This window comes from Rhineura floridana, chromosome 8 (assembly GCF_030035675.1).
Source record: "Rhineura floridana isolate rRhiFlo1 chromosome 8, rRhiFlo1.hap2, whole genome shotgun sequence".
In the NCBI taxonomy this organism is placed as follows: domain Eukaryota; kingdom Metazoa; phylum Chordata; class Lepidosauria; order Squamata; family Rhineuridae; genus Rhineura; species Rhineura floridana.
This window is the reverse complement of record NC_084487.1, coordinates 25669852-25688644: the sequence shown is the minus strand read 5'-3', so window position 1 is coordinate 25688644 and position 18793 is coordinate 25669852. Positions and strand designations below refer to the sequence as shown.

The 18793-nt window shown below is 44.4% G+C and overlaps 1 protein-coding gene across 6 annotated transcripts in view; it reads right to left on the bottom strand.

The window, feature by feature from the left end:
• Positions 1–18793, bottom strand: part of RAD52 (RAD52 homolog, DNA repair protein) — a 33791-nt gene that overhangs the window by 14425 nt on the left and 573 nt on the right. For 4 of the 6 annotated variants that reach the window (XM_061638647.1, XM_061638646.1, XM_061638648.1 and 1 more), the window contains exons 2-4: positions 15258–15331; positions 14031–14132; positions 12870–12963 (exon numbers count right to left, since the gene is read on the bottom strand). In XM_061638647.1, coding sequence (XP_061494631.1) covers positions 12870–12963; positions 14031–14132; positions 15258–15329 — 268 coding nt within the window. In that variant the 5' untranslated portion in view covers positions 15330–15331. Of the gene's footprint in view, positions 1–12869; positions 12964–14030; positions 14133–15257; positions 15366–18793 lie in introns of all 6 variants that reach the window. The other 2 variants (XM_061638650.1, XM_061638645.1) reach the window with 1 other exon arrangement.

Here is an 18793-nt window from a genome sequence, read left to right as displayed (position 1 = left end):
TTGTCCCTCGGGTCCTCCTCCGTGCCTGAGGACTGGAAAGTGGCAAATGTAATGCCAATCTTCAAAAAGGGATCCAGAGGGGATCCCGGAAATTACAGGCCAGTTAGCTTAACTTCTGTCCCTGGAAAACTGGTAGAAAGTATAATTAAAGCTAGATTAACTAAGCACATAGAAGAACAAGCCTTGCTGAAGCAGAGCCAGCATGGCTTCTGCAAGGGAAAGTCCTGTCTCAGTAACCTATTAGAATTCTTTGAGAGTGTCAACAAGCATATAGATAGAGGTGATCCAGTGGACATAGTGTACTTAGACTTTCAAAAAGCGTTTGACAAGGTACCTCACCAAAGGCTTCTGAGGAAGCTTAGCAGTCATGGAATAAGAGGAGAGGTCCTCTTGTGGATAAGGAATTGGTTAAGAAGCAGAAAGCAGAGAGTAGGAATAAACGGACAGTTCTCCCAATGGAGGGCTGTAGAAAGTGGAGTACCTCAAGGATCGGTATTGGGACCTGTACTTTTCAACTTGTTCATTAATGACCTAGAATTAGGAGTGAGCAGTGAAGTGGCCAAGTTTGCTGACGACACTAAATTGTTCAGGGTTGTTAAAACAAAAAGGGATTGCGAAGAGCTCCAAAAAGACCTCTCCAAACTGAGTGAATGGGCGGAAAAATGGCAAATGCTATTCAATATAAACAAGTGTAAAATTATGCATATTGGAGCAAAAAATCTGAATTTCACATATACGCTCATGGGGTCTGAACTGGCGGTGACCGACCAGGAGAGAGACCTCGGGGTTGTAGTGGACAGAACGATGAAAATGTCGACCCAGTGTGCGGCAGCTGTGAAAAAGGCAAATTCCATGCTAGCAATAATTAGGAAAGGTATTGAAAATAAAACAGCCGATATCATAATGCCGTGGTATAAATCTATGGTGCGGCCGCATTTGGAATACTGTGTACAGTTCTGGTCGCCTCATCTCAAAAAGGATATTCTAGAGTTGGAAAAGGTTCAGAAGAGGGCAACCAGAATGATCAAGGGGATGGAGCGACTCCCTTACGAGGAAAGGTTGCAGCATTTGGGGCTTTTTAGTTTAGAGAAAAGGCGGGTCAGAGGAGACATGATAGAAGTGTATAAAATTATGCATGGCATTGAGAAAGTGGATAGAGAAAAGTTCTTCTCCCTCTCTCATAATACTAGAACTCGTGGACATTCAAAGAAGCTGAATGTTGGAAGATTCAGGACAGACAAAAGGAAGGACTTCTTTACTCAGCGCATAGTTAAACTATGGAATTTGCTCCCACAAGATGCAGTAATGGCCACCAGCTTGGATGGCTTTAAAAGAAGATTAGACAAATTCATGGAGGACAGGGCTATCAATGGCTACTAGCCATGATGGCTGTGCTATGCCACCCTAGTCAGAGGCAGCATGCTTCTGAAAACCAGTTGCCGGAAGCCTCAGGAGGGGAGAGTGTTCTTGCACTCGGGTCCTGCTTGCGGGCTTCCCCCAGGCACCTGGTTGGCCACTGTGAGAACAGGATGCTGGACTAGATGGGCCACTGGCCTGATCCAGCAGGCTCTTCTTATGTTCTTATGAATGAATCTGTCATCCTGGCATCTCTTTTATATAGTTCTTCAAGTGTATTGCTTCAGCCAGTCCCCCTGTTGATTATCAACATCCCTATTCTTGGTTTAAATTTCCCTTTAATTTCTCTAATCTTTTGGAATAGGGCTCTTGTTCTACCTTTTTTGTTGTCCTCTTCTATTTCTATACCGTAACTATTGTAATAGTTCTCTTTTTCCCTACATACTAGTCCCTGTATTATTGCATATAGGGTTTTGACCTTGTTTATCTCCTTTTGCTTTCCTTTTTTCTTTAACCATTTTAAGAGTTTCATCAGTCATCCATTGAGGTCTTTCTCTCTTTTTAACTAGAGGTATTGTCTTTTTGCATTCTTCCCTGATAATGTCTCTGACTTCAATCTATAGTTCTTCTGGTTCTCTATCAACTAAGTTTAAAGCCTCAAATCTATTCCTTATTTGATCTTTATATTCTTCCGGGATGTTATTTAAATTGTAGATTGGCATTATAAAACTGAGGTTCTGTTGGTGGGTGATAAAGAGAAGCTGGGGATTACGGATTTGGTGCTTAATGGGATACAACTGCCCCTAAGAGACCACGTCCGAAGTTGGGGGTCATTCTTGACTCCCAGCTATCCATGGAGGCACAGGTAGCAGCTGTTAGTCGGGCAGCGCTTTATCAACTTCACCTCATTCATAGGATATGCCCTTACCTCCCGAGCCACCTGCTCCCTAATGTGGTACATGCTCTGGTTCTTTCCCGGCTGGACTATTGTAATGCATTATATGTGGGTCTTCCCTGGAGAACGTTCCGTAAGCTGCAGCTAGTGCAGAATGCGGCGGCTTGCCTGATTAAGGGCTGCCACCGTCGTGATGATATTACCCCAGTACTTAAGGAACTGCACTGGCTACTGGTGGTTGCTAGGGCCAAATTTAAGATCCTCGCTTTAACTTTCAAGGCACTCCACAAGGCTGGCCCACTTTACCTAAAGAGTCGCCTCCACTCACACCAGGGGCGCCGGCTTACAAGATCGTCCTTGAATGGTTCGCTTCTTATTCCCCTAACAAAAGCAGCAAGATTGGGGAGGACACGGTCCAGAGCTTTTTCAGTAGTGGCTCCCTCACTTTGGAATTCTTTGCCAACTGACCTCCGTCAGGCCCCTTCCTTGTTATGCTTTCGTAGGGCCTTGAAAACCTGGCTCTTTAACCAGGCTTGGGAAGAGGGTTAGGGTGGCGAGGGTAGTTCAGTGGGGGTTTATTCAGTTTTTAAATTTTATACTGTTTGCTTTTTAAATTGTTTTTACATGGATTGTATTGTATTTTGTTGTTCATCACCCAGAGTAGCAGATTAACCTCTGCCAGATGGGCGTCTAACAAATCTAATAAATAAATAAATTATGATTGCTTTGTTGTTGTTCAGCTTTACTCTGATTTTCAATATTACCAGTTCATGATCTGTATCGCAGTCTGCCCCGGTCTTGTTTAAGCAGAAAGTATGGAACTTCTGTCTTCTGCTACCAATTATATAATCAATTTGATCCCTATATTGACCATTTGGTGATGTCCATGTGTACAGTCGTCTTTTCGGTTGCTCAAAAAATGTGTTTACAAGAAACATTTTTATACATCAGTCATATACAAGAGGAATATCCCAAGAAATTACTCTGTACTGGTAGCAATGGGGTCCTAAAACTTTATGTTGGAGAAAAAATAAGGAAATTCACACTCTGTGAAGAGAAAAATATCACAACATTGTACACATGGATGCAAATGTTTGTTGAAGAAATTCTCCAGGAAGGTTACAGTGATATTTCTGAAGCAGATAGTTGGTTTCTGAACTAGAGGTTTGTGTGGATAACATTCATGCAAAAGTGAACATTGCCCTGTAAATTACCCTTGAGATAGCTTAGTGAATTATGGGGATGCTGTGGACATGATTTATTTTTATATCAGTGAAACATCTGACAAGGTTCCTCATATTTTTGTTAGCAAACTGCCTAAATGTAGACTGAATAAGGATAATACTATCAGACAGATTCAGAACTGGTTGGAAGCCATACTCAAAACAGTGTTTATCAAGGATGTCTCATAAAACTGGAGGAAGGTTTCAGGTGAGATGCTGTGGGGCTCTGTCTTGGGCCTAGTACTCGTCAACATTTGATCAATTACTTAAATGAAGGTGTGGAGGGAATCCTAATCAAATTTGCAGAAGACACAAAACTGGGAGAGATAGCCAACGCTTTAGAGAACAGGAGTAAAATTCAGAATGTACTTGATACAATGAGAAACTGGACCAAAACTAACCAACAGTGGAAAATGCGAAGTTTTGCATTTGGGGTGTGAGGGCAACAAATGCACACAGAGTCATCATATGAGTCAGCAGTGACATACTGCTACAAAAAAAGGAAAAGGGGAAAAAAGGAAAGTTGGGCTTGCTGTGAAGTGTCCTTCTGGGCAGCAAAGAGTAGAGCAGACAGGAATGGGTTAACTGCCCTTGGAGGCAGAGTAACACTAGAAAAATAATTAGTTGGTGGCCAGCTGAAATGGGGATGGAATCTTCTCCCCATCTTCTGTTTGTGACACGGCTATAAAAAACAGTACTGTGCAGCCTGCCATTTCAACCTACATAAATTTGAACACTGAAAAGTGGGTAGAATAAGAAAAAATATCAGCAAATCAGCAGGACAGTGCAAGGAGGAGACGTAGGAGGCCCTTACTACAGTATCCAGAGGTGAGCAACTGGAGGTCATCTTAGGTTTCTGGAAAGGTACCCTCCCCATCCCATAGCCTAGGTTCTGCTGCAGGGTGGGACTGTCTGTTCCACTCTCCACTGACCAGAAGGATACTTCATGGTCAGTCCAGCTTTCTCTTCTCAGTCAGTAGAGCAGTGGAGCAGACAGTAATGGGATGTACCTGCGCAGTGACCCCACCCTACATTCTCGGCTGGGAGCAAACCTAGGCCACCACCATCTGAAGAACCTTTCTGCCAAAGGCAGCTTTGACAGGCATGAACATATCCACCTTGTAGTGCTTGATGAAGCTGGATGGGTGAGTCCAGGTGGTGGGCTTTGCAGATTTCCTCCAACAGGGCATCCCTGTGGAATGCAGATGTGGGGGCAGCCCTCCTAACTGAGTGTGCAGTGATCCCCGGCGGGGGACTTTCTCTTTGGCCTGATATGCCTTGACCACACAATTCCTCACCCAGCTACTGTTGGTGGACCTGGACACCTTCAATCCCTGTGTGCCCTTTTGTACGGAGAGGAATAGGGCCTCAGACCTTCTGAATGTCTGTTTAGTCCAGTTAGATTAGAAGTGCTCACCTAACATCTAGTTTGTGCCACTTCTTCTCCCTGCAATGGACTGGATTGTGCAGAATTTGGGTAGAGAGATGTCCTGCCCCATGTGGAAGGGGGAATTGACCATAGGGGGAAAACTGGGCTGGGGGTGAAGAGCCACCTTGTCTGGGTGGAAAATGCACAGCTCCTCCTGGATGGAGAGGGCCACCAGTTCCCCCACCTGCTGTCCTGCCCAGAGTGCAAGTCACGAGTCAGAGGCGAGATTGGAATTAATTCTTGTTTTATTAAAGTAATTGAGACATCAAAAGCAGGGTACTTCATAGACTTAGCTAAGCTAACTCACTTCTATCCCTAACTAAGCTACCTAAGCATACTCTGCAGTGTATGAAGAAAGTTGACTCAGCAACCGAGTTGGGGGGCACCGCCTTAAGTAGGGAAGGTCTTCGCCTGTAATCTCTGACTCCTTTGGAGTCCCACCTTCTCACAGCGTCTCATGCGGGGTGAAGGGGGGCGAGCCTCCGCTGGCTCATCTGACAGTACAGGCTCGATAGGTGCTGGCTTGGCTTCAGGAGGCAGGAAAGCATTTGAAGTACCAGGCGGGTCCTGGGGGTGTGTGGAGTTGGCGTGCGTGCCAGATCATTCCCCAACGTCTCTCTTAGGGAGTCTGTAGGTGGAGTGAGGTTTGCTTCAGTGGGAGAACTGTCCATGGGAACTGGCAGCCTGTCAACTACACCCCTTCCCTCATGGCCCTTGAAAGCCTCATCTATCTCTGATATCTCCCCCTGCTCTATCTGGGGAAGCTGCAGCTCAACTGGCTCCCCTCCCTGATTCTCCTGGAAGAGCTGGGGCTCAACATCATCCCCCTCTCCATGCACCATTCCCTTCCACCCCCGAGGTCTGGGCTTGCTCGGGTGGGCTTCATGGAATTCTCTCACCAAGTCCGGTGCATGGATGTCATCCGCTGCCCAAGAACATTCTGACCGGTCATACCCGTTCCAGTGTATTAAGTACTGGAGGCGACTTCTGCGAGTCTACGATCTGCTCCACTTTGTACTCCTCCTGCCCATTCACACTGAGAGGGGGAGTCAGCTCCACGGGCGCTCAGTGAGGGTCGGGGGAATGTTCCAATGTCAGCAGGGAGCGATGAAACACAGGGTGTATTCTGAAAGTGGGGGCAGCTTCAGGTGGAAAGCCACTGGATTGATTTGTGCTTCCACTTCAAAGGGGCCCACCCTCCGATCCTGCAGCTTGTGGCAGTGACTCTGCATAGGCAAGTAGCGTGTAGACAGCCACACTCTGTCTCCCACTTGGATGGTGGGACCCTCCTGGCGATGCTGGTCAGCTGCCCTTTTATAATCTTCCTTGGCCCGATCCAACTGCTCTTTCAACAACTGTTGCATTGCTTGAAGTTCTTGTACGAACTCCTCCGCCGGGACAGACGGGTTTACCCAAGGTAAAGCAACAGCCCGAGTGTGATATCTGAGGTCGGCGAAGAAACGAGTCTGTTGCATGTGGGCATGCACGGCATTGTTGTAAGCAAACTCCACCAATGGTAAAAAGGAGACCCAATTATCCTGCTGGTAGTTGACATAACAGTGCAAGTATTGCTCTAAGATAGCATTCACCCTCTCCGTTTGTCCATCAGTCTGAGGGTGATGAGCCAACAGTCGCAGTTCGCTCTGTAGTAGTTGCCACAACGCACGCCAGAATCGCGCCATAAATTGTGTCCCTCGGTCTGAGACCAGACTGTCCGGCAGACAATGCAATCGGTATACATACTGCACATACAAACAGGCTGTCTCTTGTGCATTGGGGAGTCCCATACATGGAATGAAGTGAGCCATTTTCGTGAAAGCATCCACCACTACCAACACTGTCATCTTCCCTTGCAAAGTAGGGAGATCGGTGACAAAGTCCATGGAGAACATCTGCCAGGGGCCCTGCGGGGTGGGAAGTGGTTCTAGAAGCCCTGCTGGCCATCCCGTGGGGCAAGACCGAACATAGTACTCCATTTCCTTCTTCATCCGACGCCACCAAAGCTCTCTAGTTACTGCTTTTAAAGTCTTAAAGATCCCAAAATGCCATGCGGTGGGAGAATCATGGCACTGATGCAACACCCTGGCTCGCGTCTCTCCGGGAGGCACATAGATGGCATCCTTGTAATACAATACTGCTTCTTTCCACTTAAAGTCCTCCTGATCCACTTCAGGCTGCGTGGCTATTTCAGAGAGCTTTTCTTTGACAAATGGGTCCTGCTCTTGAGCTGCCTGCAGTTCTGACACCCAGGAATCCTGACAGATGTTCAAGGTGCTGTGCGGGGATCAGATGGCTCCCATCTCTGTTGATAATGAAGCCATGGTTCTCCAGACACTGGATGGTCATCTCGAGATCCCATTAAGCCACTGTCACTGAGGAGGCCCTCACCAACAGGTTGTCCAGGTAAGGGTATACGTAGACTCCCGAGTGCAAATGCCACTACTGCTACCATGATTTTGGTAAGCACCCGTGGGGCCAAAGAGAGGCCGAATGGCATGGCCCTGTATTGGTACTGGTGATGGCCATATACAAAGTGGAGGAAACACCTGTGCTGCTGAAGAATAGGGACATGCAGGTACGCCTCTGTTAGATTTATAGATCCCAGGAAGTCCCCCAGTTGAATGGCTTCCGCAATGGACTTGAGCATCTCCATCTTGAACTTCTTTGTCTGTAGGAGTGGTTCAGGAACTTTAAATCCGAGATGGTGCAGTAACTGCCATTGCATTTTTTTAATGTTCACCGCCCAGAGAGCTGTTGCTAGTCGGGCGGTATATAAGCTTAATTAAATAAATAAATTTGGGGATTGTAAAGAACACTGAGAAGATTCCTGAGGACCATTGATGCTCTGGCATGGGTTCTATGGCACCTATCTCGAGGTGAGAAACAGCATCCAGTGTTGCTCCACTTGGTGCAATGGGAGGGCTGTCTGCCATCTGTCCCGAGGAATGGTGGTAAACTCTAGGGAGTAGCTGGACTGGATGGTGTTCAGGCATGAGCAAAAAATTGAAGCCTGCCTCTTACCTGGGCCATCCTCGTGTCATGCTTGGCTTTGTTTAGCATTGGGCTTGAAATGTTGACCATGGTTGCTGCCGCCACCCCTTTGGAGGCGCCGGCGATGGAAGTGGTGGCAGCGGGTCCTGCATCTGGCCCTGAACAGCAAGTCATTAGCAATGGAACTGCAGGGGGAGGTGAAGGGGTTGCCGAGACCCAGCAACAGAACCAGCCCCAACAGCAAGCTCCAAATGCCTGGCAGGTCATCAAAGGAGTCTTGTTCAGAACTTTCAGCAGAGACACAGGTGCGGGGGTGGCAGGGTGAGGAGGCGGAGCTCAGCACGGCAGCTGCCAGAGGCACCTCCGCAGAAAAGTCGGGAGAAAGTTTGGATAAGGCAGCGGGTGGCGGCAGCACCCTCAGCTTTGTCCCCGGGCCAAGGCCAGCAGCGGCTGCCTCTTCCAGCCACGACCCTGACGCGTGCCGCCTTCGTCTCGCTGCCCAGGGCTCACTGGAGCAGGATGGGCCTGCCTGGGGCCGCCACGAAGTTTTCGGAGATGCGAGGGAAGATAGCCGTGGTTGCCACTGCTGCTGGCGGTCCTTCCCCAGGCTCGCTTCTGGGCTTCTCCTCCCTGCCACGGCCATGTCATTCATCCTGGCCTTCACTCCGCCCATCGTCAAGCAGCTGCTGGGCTGGAAGAAAGGCGAGCAGAACGGGCAAGAGGAGAAGTGGTGCGAGAAGGTGGTCAAGAGCCTGGTAAAGAAGCTCAAGAAGACCAGGCAGCTGGACGAGCTGGAGGTGGCCGTCACCACCCAGACCGTCAACACCAAGTGCATCACCATCCCCAGGTAGCTGCCTCTTTTTGGCTTACATCCGATGACTGAGATTGGCTTAGAAACAGAAGTCTCAAGAATGGGGTCCAATCCCAACAGTCTGCTGGGACTGGAACAGAGTAAACTATGTCTGAGAGAGACTCTAAGCATGGAATATTGTGTGCTGGCAAAGACAGAGAGTGATCCATTTTAAATTCAGTTGTTCAAACTTTTTCTTGGACATTTGTTTTTCTTAATAATGTTATTTGTTATTTAGTTTAATTTTTGTAAATTGTATTGCTTTTATTGATGTATTTTTATACTTGTGTTTATTTTTCTTTGTAAGCTGCCTTGAGGGCCTTTGGCCAAAAGGCGGGGTATACATAAATTTAATAATATTAAATAAATAATAATTGGAGGAGGGTGTGGAATGGGTGCACTGGCAGGGGGAATTTCAGGAAGAATTCCAGGCCCCATGGAACTGGCGAGTAGTTCTGTAGATAGTTGGATAGCCCTTGGGACAAAAGGAATCAAATATTTTTATGGGACTTATCCTTCGTAGGAGCAGATGGAAGAAACTTCTTTTTATCTGTCTCCACCAGGTGGCGCTCTAGAGACTTGCCGAAGAGTTGGCCACCCAAGCAAGGCAGAGCTGAAAGGCTGGCTTTGGAGTGATGGTCCATCTCCCACTGTTTCAGCCAGATGTTCCATCTTACTACCACGCCATATTTAAGTGCTCATGCTGAGTACTGCTAGCTGTCCAAGGACGAGTCTGCTAGGAATTCAGCTGTGTTTACCAATTTGTGCAGGCCCTTCCTGACGTGCCTGGCATCCGGTGGCGCTTAGTGCTTTAGCCCACTTGACCTCCACCGGTGCTAGAAAGGAGTTGACTGCCAAAGCCCACATGGCTAATGCGGATGCTTCGTGTGCACATTTTAAGACAGACTCACTGAGCCTGTCACTTTGGTCTGAAAAAGTATCCGCTCCTTCCTTGGGGATAGCCGTCTTAGCCCCACAGGCAGACATGGCTTGTCAATGGCCGGGACTTGAAAAGTTGCTATGGTTGTGGCAGGAAGGCCATAGAACTTTTTGGACAAAGCATGAGGAGCTTTGGAGTTGGCTGGATGATCCTATTCCTCCTTAACAATGTCTTTAAGAACCTTCTGATCCCCTAATCTGGGGAAGACATGTGAGGATCCCTGTTCCCCTTCCACTAGCTCTCCCTCCTGGGGCTTTTCCTTAGGAGGGTCTAGCTAAAGGCAGGCCATCGCCTTAGAAAGCAAGATACTTTAATTTTTACTTTTTAGTCCCTTTAGTACCATTCCCATATATATATGTATTTTAATTTATGTATTTTAATTTACTCTAATATTTTTGTGTTTTTATTATGTGCAATTTTATTAGGTATATGTGTAATTTTATTGTAAGCCACCCTGAGTGCCCTATTATGGGGTAGAAGGGCGGGATAGAAATATTTTAAATAAAAAATAAATAAGAGTTGGGAAAATACAGTCTCTTATCCACCGAGGGTGGCATAGTGGAATCCTCCCGAGAGCTCCCCCTCTTCCTTCTCTGAGTCTGATGCAGTGGATGATGGGGGAGGCTCCCTCTCCCAAGGAGTCTGGGCTAAGGAAAGGCAGTCAGGCTGGAGCCTGGAAGTGGAGCACCTTTTGCATTTACCTTATGAGGTTTAGGCTTCTGGAAGGAGTCCCTTCTTGTGCTCTTCCCCCTTCCTCTATCTGGGCTGGCATCCAAGGAGGAGGAGAGAAACAAACATGTCAGCAGGCCCTGGAGTGCTTGAAGCCTTCTTGCCTATGTGCATGGGGCCAACACTTGGCTACAGAAGCAACCGCCTCCCTCATCATGGCCTTGTTAAGCCAGGCCAGCATGGCTGTTGAGGTAGAGGGCTTCTCTAGATGGTGAGATCTGGCAAGATTTTTCCTTCTCCCCCCCCGGTTGAGTAGAAGGGAACTGAGAAAACAAAACTATTTCAGGCGGGCAGTCTAACATAGTGCCTGCCACTGAAGCGAAGGAGGCTAGGGGATTACTTAACTGAGGAATAGATCCCCCCCCCCCGGACCTGTCTTCCTCAGCCAAGGAAGGCCTAGCTTAAATCCCGGCCACAAAAGGGGAGGAGATGGAACTGCCCCCCTCTGATAAGTTTAGTGGCTGTACCTGAAAAGGTGGCATGGCTGCTACAGCATGTTGCCAAGGGGGGGGTCTCTAGCTCTACAGTAGCCTTGGATAGCGAGGGACCAGTCCCTGCTCCTCCCCAGCTCTGCAGCAGCAATGCTCCCAAAAGGGCTTCCCTCTCCTTAAGATCGCAGAACAGCATTCCAACAAAGGACAGCGAGTATGTGTGTGAAACAAATCCCAGCGCTTCCCAAGCCTCTTTAGAAAACAATCCCTCTCTTCCTCCCCTGAATCTGCCTATTCACTGAAGGGCGGGGAGTGAAAGAAGAGAGGGCAGAAGTCTGTGTGCTAAAACTACAGCCCAAGAAGAAAAACTCTCTGAGAAGAATAGAAAACAACTAAACAGCTCCCGAATCCCTTATGGGGACCCAGGAGGAATAGGTTAACTCTGTTACTCGCTGAAGGCAGAGTCAAAAACTGAAGATGGGGAGAAGGTTCCCTCCCCCTTCTGGCTGGCCACCAACTAATTTTTTTTAGTGTTGACTCTGCCTCCAGGTGTTAACACATTCCTGTTTGTTCCACTCTCTGCTGACCAGAAGGACACTCCTCCGCTGACTGAGAAAGATTAATGCAGTTCCAGGCTGCATTGCTACAGTAAACAAGTTTCCCCTCACCATTTAAAATTATTTTTAGGCCAAACAACTTCATTGCTAGTAATATTATATGACTAAGGATATAAGGAATTTCAGCTTCTGATATCTGAACTACATTAGGGATGACAGCATTTCCCTAGGACCTGATCTCTTATTTTGTAAATCTTTATGACTTTGCTCCTCTGAAGCTGCAATCAGATATTCTCCAACGTTTTATTTCTTAAACCACAAAATGCTACCAATTTTCAGATTTTGTATGTGATGGAATCCAAAATGTGAGCTCTTAATGAGAGAATAGGAAAGCAGAGGTGTGATGGCTGGAATTACAATAGGTCTCAAAATATGAACGTACAGATTGGATCTTGTCATAGGGAAGAGTTTTACAGAAAAAATTATTTGTAGAGAAAACAAAGGTATATGCAAGTACAAATAACTTATTGTATTGGGCTTTCACTCATTTTTTGTTAGCTTTGCAATTATGTGGCCCTCTGAAATCATTTCAGATCCTTAAGATGAGCTTGTTGAAGTCTTTGAGATGGGAAGAAGATGGGGGTTCTGTTCTCTTTTCTTGTTACTGAGCTGGAGCTAAAATGTCTCCCCTCTGCCTTTCCTGTTCAATCTTCTATTGTTTTCCCTTGACATGATGGACCTTTTGAGGATGAAATTGTTGCAGCCCTTATATTGGGGAACATTTTCCCCATCTCTCCAGGATTGCAGTTTTCAGCTAATTTTAAAGTGTGTGTTTCTAATGAAGACTATTAACAGTTAGAGCAATGATTCTTTTTTCTACAGGTACTGACTTCGTAACTGCTGATGATAAATTGAATTCTGAAATTTAAGGAAAAATCCCTATCAATATGTGCCAAGGTGATATTTACTTGAAGACCCAGTGCCAGCTCATGCTGTACCTCCCCAACTGCCACGGTGGCTTTCTCTTCAAGCTGGCATTTTGGAAACACTCCTCCTCAAGATCTGGAAATTCATAACCATATTGGGTTAGCCAGTGGTGGCATTCTATTTATGGGAGGCTCTTTGATCCCACAGAGGCTTCCATAAGTGAACGGGGAAGAGGAGACAATTTACACAATTTCTCACTTAAGCTTTCCATGCCGCATCCCATATAATTCTGGAATGTACTGCAATCCTCTAGAGCAGATTTTTGAGGAACACAGGGGGAATCAGCAAAATTGTCTGCCCCACTTTCCATTCATGAAAGCTACTGCTGCATCAAAAACTTCCATAAGCAGAACAATGCCATTATACACACTGCACTGTTTATTGCTTCACGCTATTAGGAGACTCTTTCACACAGGAACATTTTATCACTTCTAGAACCTTCAGGATGAAGCAGTTGAACAAGTTTAAAACTAGTTCTCACCAACATTCTGCTGAGTGACTGAATGAGCCCAACCATTGTAGCCAAACATCTCATTAGCCAGACTTATGACCCTGTGCCCTTCAATGTAGCAAACCTGAAAGCAGAAATAAAGGGGTTTTTTTGCTGTAGAACCTCAAATGCAATTTGTCAAAATGTCAAAAATCCTACTTGATTAGAGTCTGGATCTCATTATGATCTTGCAGAATCTATGGCTACACTTGAAACATAGTTTCTAAGTAGTGTGTCAAAGCAAAAATAATTGTAACAAGAGAAAACTGGAACACAGATTGTACACCCAATATAGCAACACCTAGTTTTTTATACAAATTTTTCCATGTTACAGTACAGTACAAAAATCAGTTTAAAATTTAGTTCTGAGTTTGATAGATATTAAATTGTTAAGAATGGAGTAAGCTTTCGGCAGGAGAATCCTTGCAGAAGGCCCAAGATTCAAGCAACAGCAGTGATATGGAGTATTGGCATGGGGGAGGGGCAAGGAAACACATGTTCAAAATTCTATGATACTCAGCACAATTGATTTGGAGCGTTAAAAATACATTAGGACCTCACTATAACAAGGCTCAATGAACCACGAATTAGGATATACTGCAGGTATGATCATATCCCTTGAGTAAAATACTGTTCACATAATGCAGTTTTCATTATAACAAGGAAGTCCTATAATGGGGGCTTGTCCTTTATCTCCTGACCCATGCCTTATAGTGAGGTTCTACCATACTATATGTGAAAAGAATCCTGTAGCCCAGAACTAGGAGTGCCCTGTGCTTTGCTTATTTCTCTAAATCCCTAGGCAGCAATGGGAGGGCCACTCTGAGGAGATAAGTTCCTCTCTAAACTGGAAAGCCAGCAAATACCATAACCACAGGCGTTGATCCCCCTGCAGATACCCTCTTGCCTCTAAGGTGGCAACTGGAAGGTCAGACAGCAGCCTTCATTCAACAGGCTGGATCTGATCCTGGAGGCACCAACTGCATAATCTATAGATTATGTACCTCCTCCTGCAAAAGCAAGAACATAGGAAAAGCACTACCCAAAAGGATTCAGGTAAATATGCACTATTTACAGAAAGCCATTTATCTGGTGGCAGTGGGTGATTTTCAGTATAAAGTAAATGAAAACCCTGTGTACACACTTTTGTACCTTTTGTCCTCCTCCAGCTTGCCTGCTGCTGATGTATTCTGGGCCGAGTCTCTGTCGAAGGGCAGCCTGGATGGCCTGGTATTCATCTGCTGTATACTGACACTTAAACCACACACACAATCACAGGAAGATGTAGTATACTCATTACTTCTTTGTACTTGCCTTGGTTTTCTCCCAGTTTCCAGATTTCACTCAATCAGCCCCCCATCCCTCAGTGCAATCTTTTAATCTAGTTAAATTCTGAATGCTGTAACTGAAAGGAAGGGATGCGTAAGTGATATTTACTACTAGCATAAAGAAAATACTATGTTAATGAGTTCTCAAAGTTCACCTCTGAGAATAATTAAGCCAAATAAAAAAAAACTCCAACTGGCATATTGTCCTACCGATTGACATCAAATGGCAACTGAATTATTAAAAAAAACCTTGGACTGTGATGTGGATGGTGACTCCAAAAGAAAAGCAACAGCAGCAACAACGTTCCAAAGTAATATTAAAAGTATCCCAATATTTATTTAATTAACAAAATTTATATATTGCTTGAATTGAAAAGCCTCTAAGCAGTTTACAAAAAATATTAAAATTATCAATAAAAGTTTAAAACAAGTGATTAAAACATTCCTCCTTATCAATAAAACAGTATAAAACAAATAATTAAAACATGCTTGTTTTAATTGTTTTAAACAGCTACTAACCAAAAAATTAAAACAGACCAACTTTGTGTCTGGATAGGCTTGCCTGAAGGAAAAAGTTTTAAGCAGGCACAGAAAAGAATACAGCGATGACAATAGCTGTTGGGCTTCAACTCCTCTGTAGGAGAATAGTTTTTATACAAAGGTAGATCTGCTTTCTGGAAAGCAACTGTAAAAAGAGTATTCTTTACAATCCAAACATATTGGGATCTTTTCATAAAGATTGCTATGTAACATTCTGGATTTGATCCTTGTTTGTTCTGCCTTAAACAAACTACAGTTCCCAGAGTCTGGACACAACAGGGAACCATAGTGTATTTAAAAGCGAAATGTTCTGACATTCTCCCCAAGGCCAAGAAAACGTGATGGGAAGAGGGAGAGCCTATGAAACTGAGGCTCATACAGACTCACATATAGTTTGAAACCATGTTTTCTAACTACAACTCAACTGAGCTGTTATCCTTAGCAGATTTTGCAGGGAAGTCCCCCACCCAATCAAACATCACACAAACCTGAAGGTGATGGTTAAACTGACCTGTCCAAACCACATACTGGAGCTAGCACTGGTGTTGCTGATTCCATCTCCTGTCAGTTTTCTTCCAGACATTTCTAAAAGGGGAAAGAAATAAGATCTTGAATGTACCTGAAAAAAGGAAAAAGGACAGGATACCCAGTGTCAGGAACATCAGACAGATTTTGCTCTCACTACAGCATCTCCAAGTGCAGTGTTTTACTTTCTTAATAGGAGTAAATGACAACTATTCACTTCTATATGAGAAAGTAAACAGATATGTACACTTGGGGACACCACTGAAATGGTGAATAAACTTACTCCCTTGTCTTTCCATCCTGCTGGCCTCTCCTCCTAGACCCTGTCCCTTTCGCAGCTCCAGCCCCTCCACAGCTCTACTTCTCCTACAGCTCAGCTGTTTCCGCTGATCAGCTGAGGGGGGATTCATGGGGAGGTTGAAATATCATATCCCTGTGCTGCTCAGGAAATAACTGAGCAATGGGGAAAGGGTGGTGTGGCTAGAATTCTACTCCCAATGAAGAAAGAGCATTTTCTTCTTCTATCAGCAGGTTGCTGTGCTTCCATGCTATGAACTGAGAAAGGAAAGCCTTTTGGGTACCATAGTTTTTGAAATTTCAGGCCTTACCATACAAATATATTTCCATTGTGCCAAGACATGAATATTAGATCAGTAAAGTCTCTTTCCCAGTTGTTTGAATTTCTCATCCCAAGGTGGCATAGGTGCTAATAAATAATCTTGTATCACTTAACTAGGAGTTAGTCCCACTGAACTCAATAGGACTTACCTCTGAGTATACATGTATGGAAATGGATGGACTGCATAGGAAGTTCTAAAAATTCTCAAAGCTTGTTAAATTTATAGCCACTAGTTAGTGTTTTTGAATCCTTTGTATTGAACTTTTCCCACCCAAAATACTGGAACCATCTATTGCATCTTATTCCTCATTTCACTATATATACAATTGGTCTCCTACATATATATAGGTTAATTTTTTTCAAGTGCCTCCCTTCCACGCACTAAAACCAATAACCATTCTAACAGCGAGCTCTTGATGTTAAAGATCAGAGACTATGGATGACTGTAATGGTGCAAGGAGTTACTATTCTCTTTTTTCTGCTGTGCTATTCTCATAAACCAAGAGAAACATTAGCCTTTTACTCCCATCTATGACACATCACTTATTGCTGCAGTCTGGTAACATTTCTGATGCTTGGAAATGCCAAACCCCCTTCCTTAGTTTTTTTGCCAAGAAATGTTTGAGTTGGTTTTTTTTAACATTCAGGGAGCTTTAATGCTCCACATACAGGGTGGTATTCCATGCTAGTCCTACTCAGAGTAGACCCATTGAAGTTAATTGACATGACTAATTTAGTTCATTAATTTCAATGGGTCTACTCTGAGTAGGCCTTAGTTGACTACAACCCACAGTGGTTGTCACAGAATCGACTATGTTGATTTCTGTCACATCTTTGTTACCATATTAAAGAACAACAGAAATTTAGGTAAGATGTGAATTTTACTATAATTTTTCACATTCAGAATGATCTTTAATTTGCCCCTTCATTCAACTCATGGCAAAAGAAGTTCCTGACCCACCACTCTAAACAGTAAGGGACTGAGATTCTGGCCTGTGGCCCTCTGGGAAAATTGCTGATCAGCAGAACCTATGAGTTGAGAATATTAAACAGCAAACTGCACTGGTTGCCTGTTAGGTTCCAGTCTCAGTGCAATGTGCTTATGCTTACGCACAGCTTGGGTCCAATTTGCTTTATGGAGTAACTCTCTCTATCAACCCCTCTGCTGTCTACAATAATCAGACCAAGTCCTACTCCATAGTCCCTTTACAGGAAGTGAAATAATCAGCAAGGTGAAGGGCTTTCTCTGCAATTGCTCATAAGACTATGGCATTAACTCCTAAGTTAGATCAAAACTATTTATTGGCATACTGAAAGCTTTTTATTAAAACATATTCATTGACTTTTTCCAAGGTGGCTTGCAATAAAAAAAACCCTCACACATAATACTCATCTGTGCATTGCAAAACACATCTAAGATTAATAATATGGCCTGGGGTTGAAGATGTTAGCGATAGGCTGTGGAACTTTTCCATGGGGTTTATTCAATTCTCAATTGTTATTATCCTTCTGTTATGCAAAATGCTTTGAGATTAGCAATAGTAGTATACAAATGTCTTAAATGAATGTATTATGCAATGAGAAAACTTTTGCTGAGGATTTCTTATAGAACTTAAAAGCTCCTTGGATAATCACTTGGGCCATGTCCCAGAACTGACTAATAAGAGCTGTTGGCAAAAAAAATATGGTGCAGTGTCTTTACACTTGCTTTTCCTGTACTCATTCTTTCAGAAATCACCAGTCTTTAAAGCAGCTGCCACCAGTTATATTACTTATGGGATAACTATAGCATTATTTTAAACAAAAGCTTTGTTGAAGCCATTAACTGAAATTATGGTTTCATAGAAGCTGTTCTCTCCTGTTTTTCCCCTTAGCTCACTTGCTTCACTTATGCTACTTGCAATGCTTTACTAATCTTTGGCTGTAGGTCTTCTAATGGGCCACATTGTTCTTACCAGATCTCTGCCTATAGTACACCATGGAATATGTGGATGAATCTTTTCCATAATAGTGTGAGACTATCAGAGCAATCCAAACCCCTGATCCACAGTACGTGCGTGCGTGTGTGGAGCAGAGGTATCCTTTACCAGCAGGGAGAACTCTGCTGTTGGTGGGGAAGCCACATGAATGAGGAGTATCCCAATGCAACTGCCCAAACAGTGCATGGAAACTACCACCTATAACATCACAAATGGTCATAGCCAGGAAAAGACTCTGAAATGTGCCAGCAACAGGCCTGATCTTTTGCTGCATAATCCTGGGGAGATATCCCTAACCACTCCAAAACAGAGCAACAAAAAAGGTAGTTAAATGAAGCAAGTAATAATATACCACCTTAAATTGGAATACCATAGACTTAATATGGGAATAATTAGGATTTCCAAGTTCTGTAGTGGGAGACCTCATCTGCCATATCAGCACAGCTGGGTGAATTTCAGCAGGCACTGTTTCCAAACTGTTGTAGCCATCTAGCAAGGGAGCAAATGCTCTTGATTTCTCCCCACCTCAAGCTTCTTTTAAAAGACGGTAATTACTGTATATACCTTTTAGATCAGTTTTTTTAAGCTGAATTGCTTCTGGTTGAATTGCTGCTGCTTACTAATCACTGTTGTGAAATTCAGCTATATTATTTATATTGTCTTAGAAGCGATTCTGGGACATTGAGTTGAAGAGCAGGGTATTTCTTACACACACACCCAACACTAAGACGGTTTTAAAAAAATCTTGTCCAGCGTTCAGCTACCTATTATGTTAGTCCCATGGTGGGACCTAACATTAACTGACCCCATGTCTTACCAGCAGAGACCATAATTTTCCGGGGCCCGCAGAAGAGCGTGACACAGTGGTTAAGGTGTGGGACCACGACGTGGGAAACCAGAGTTCGAATCCCCACATAGCCATGA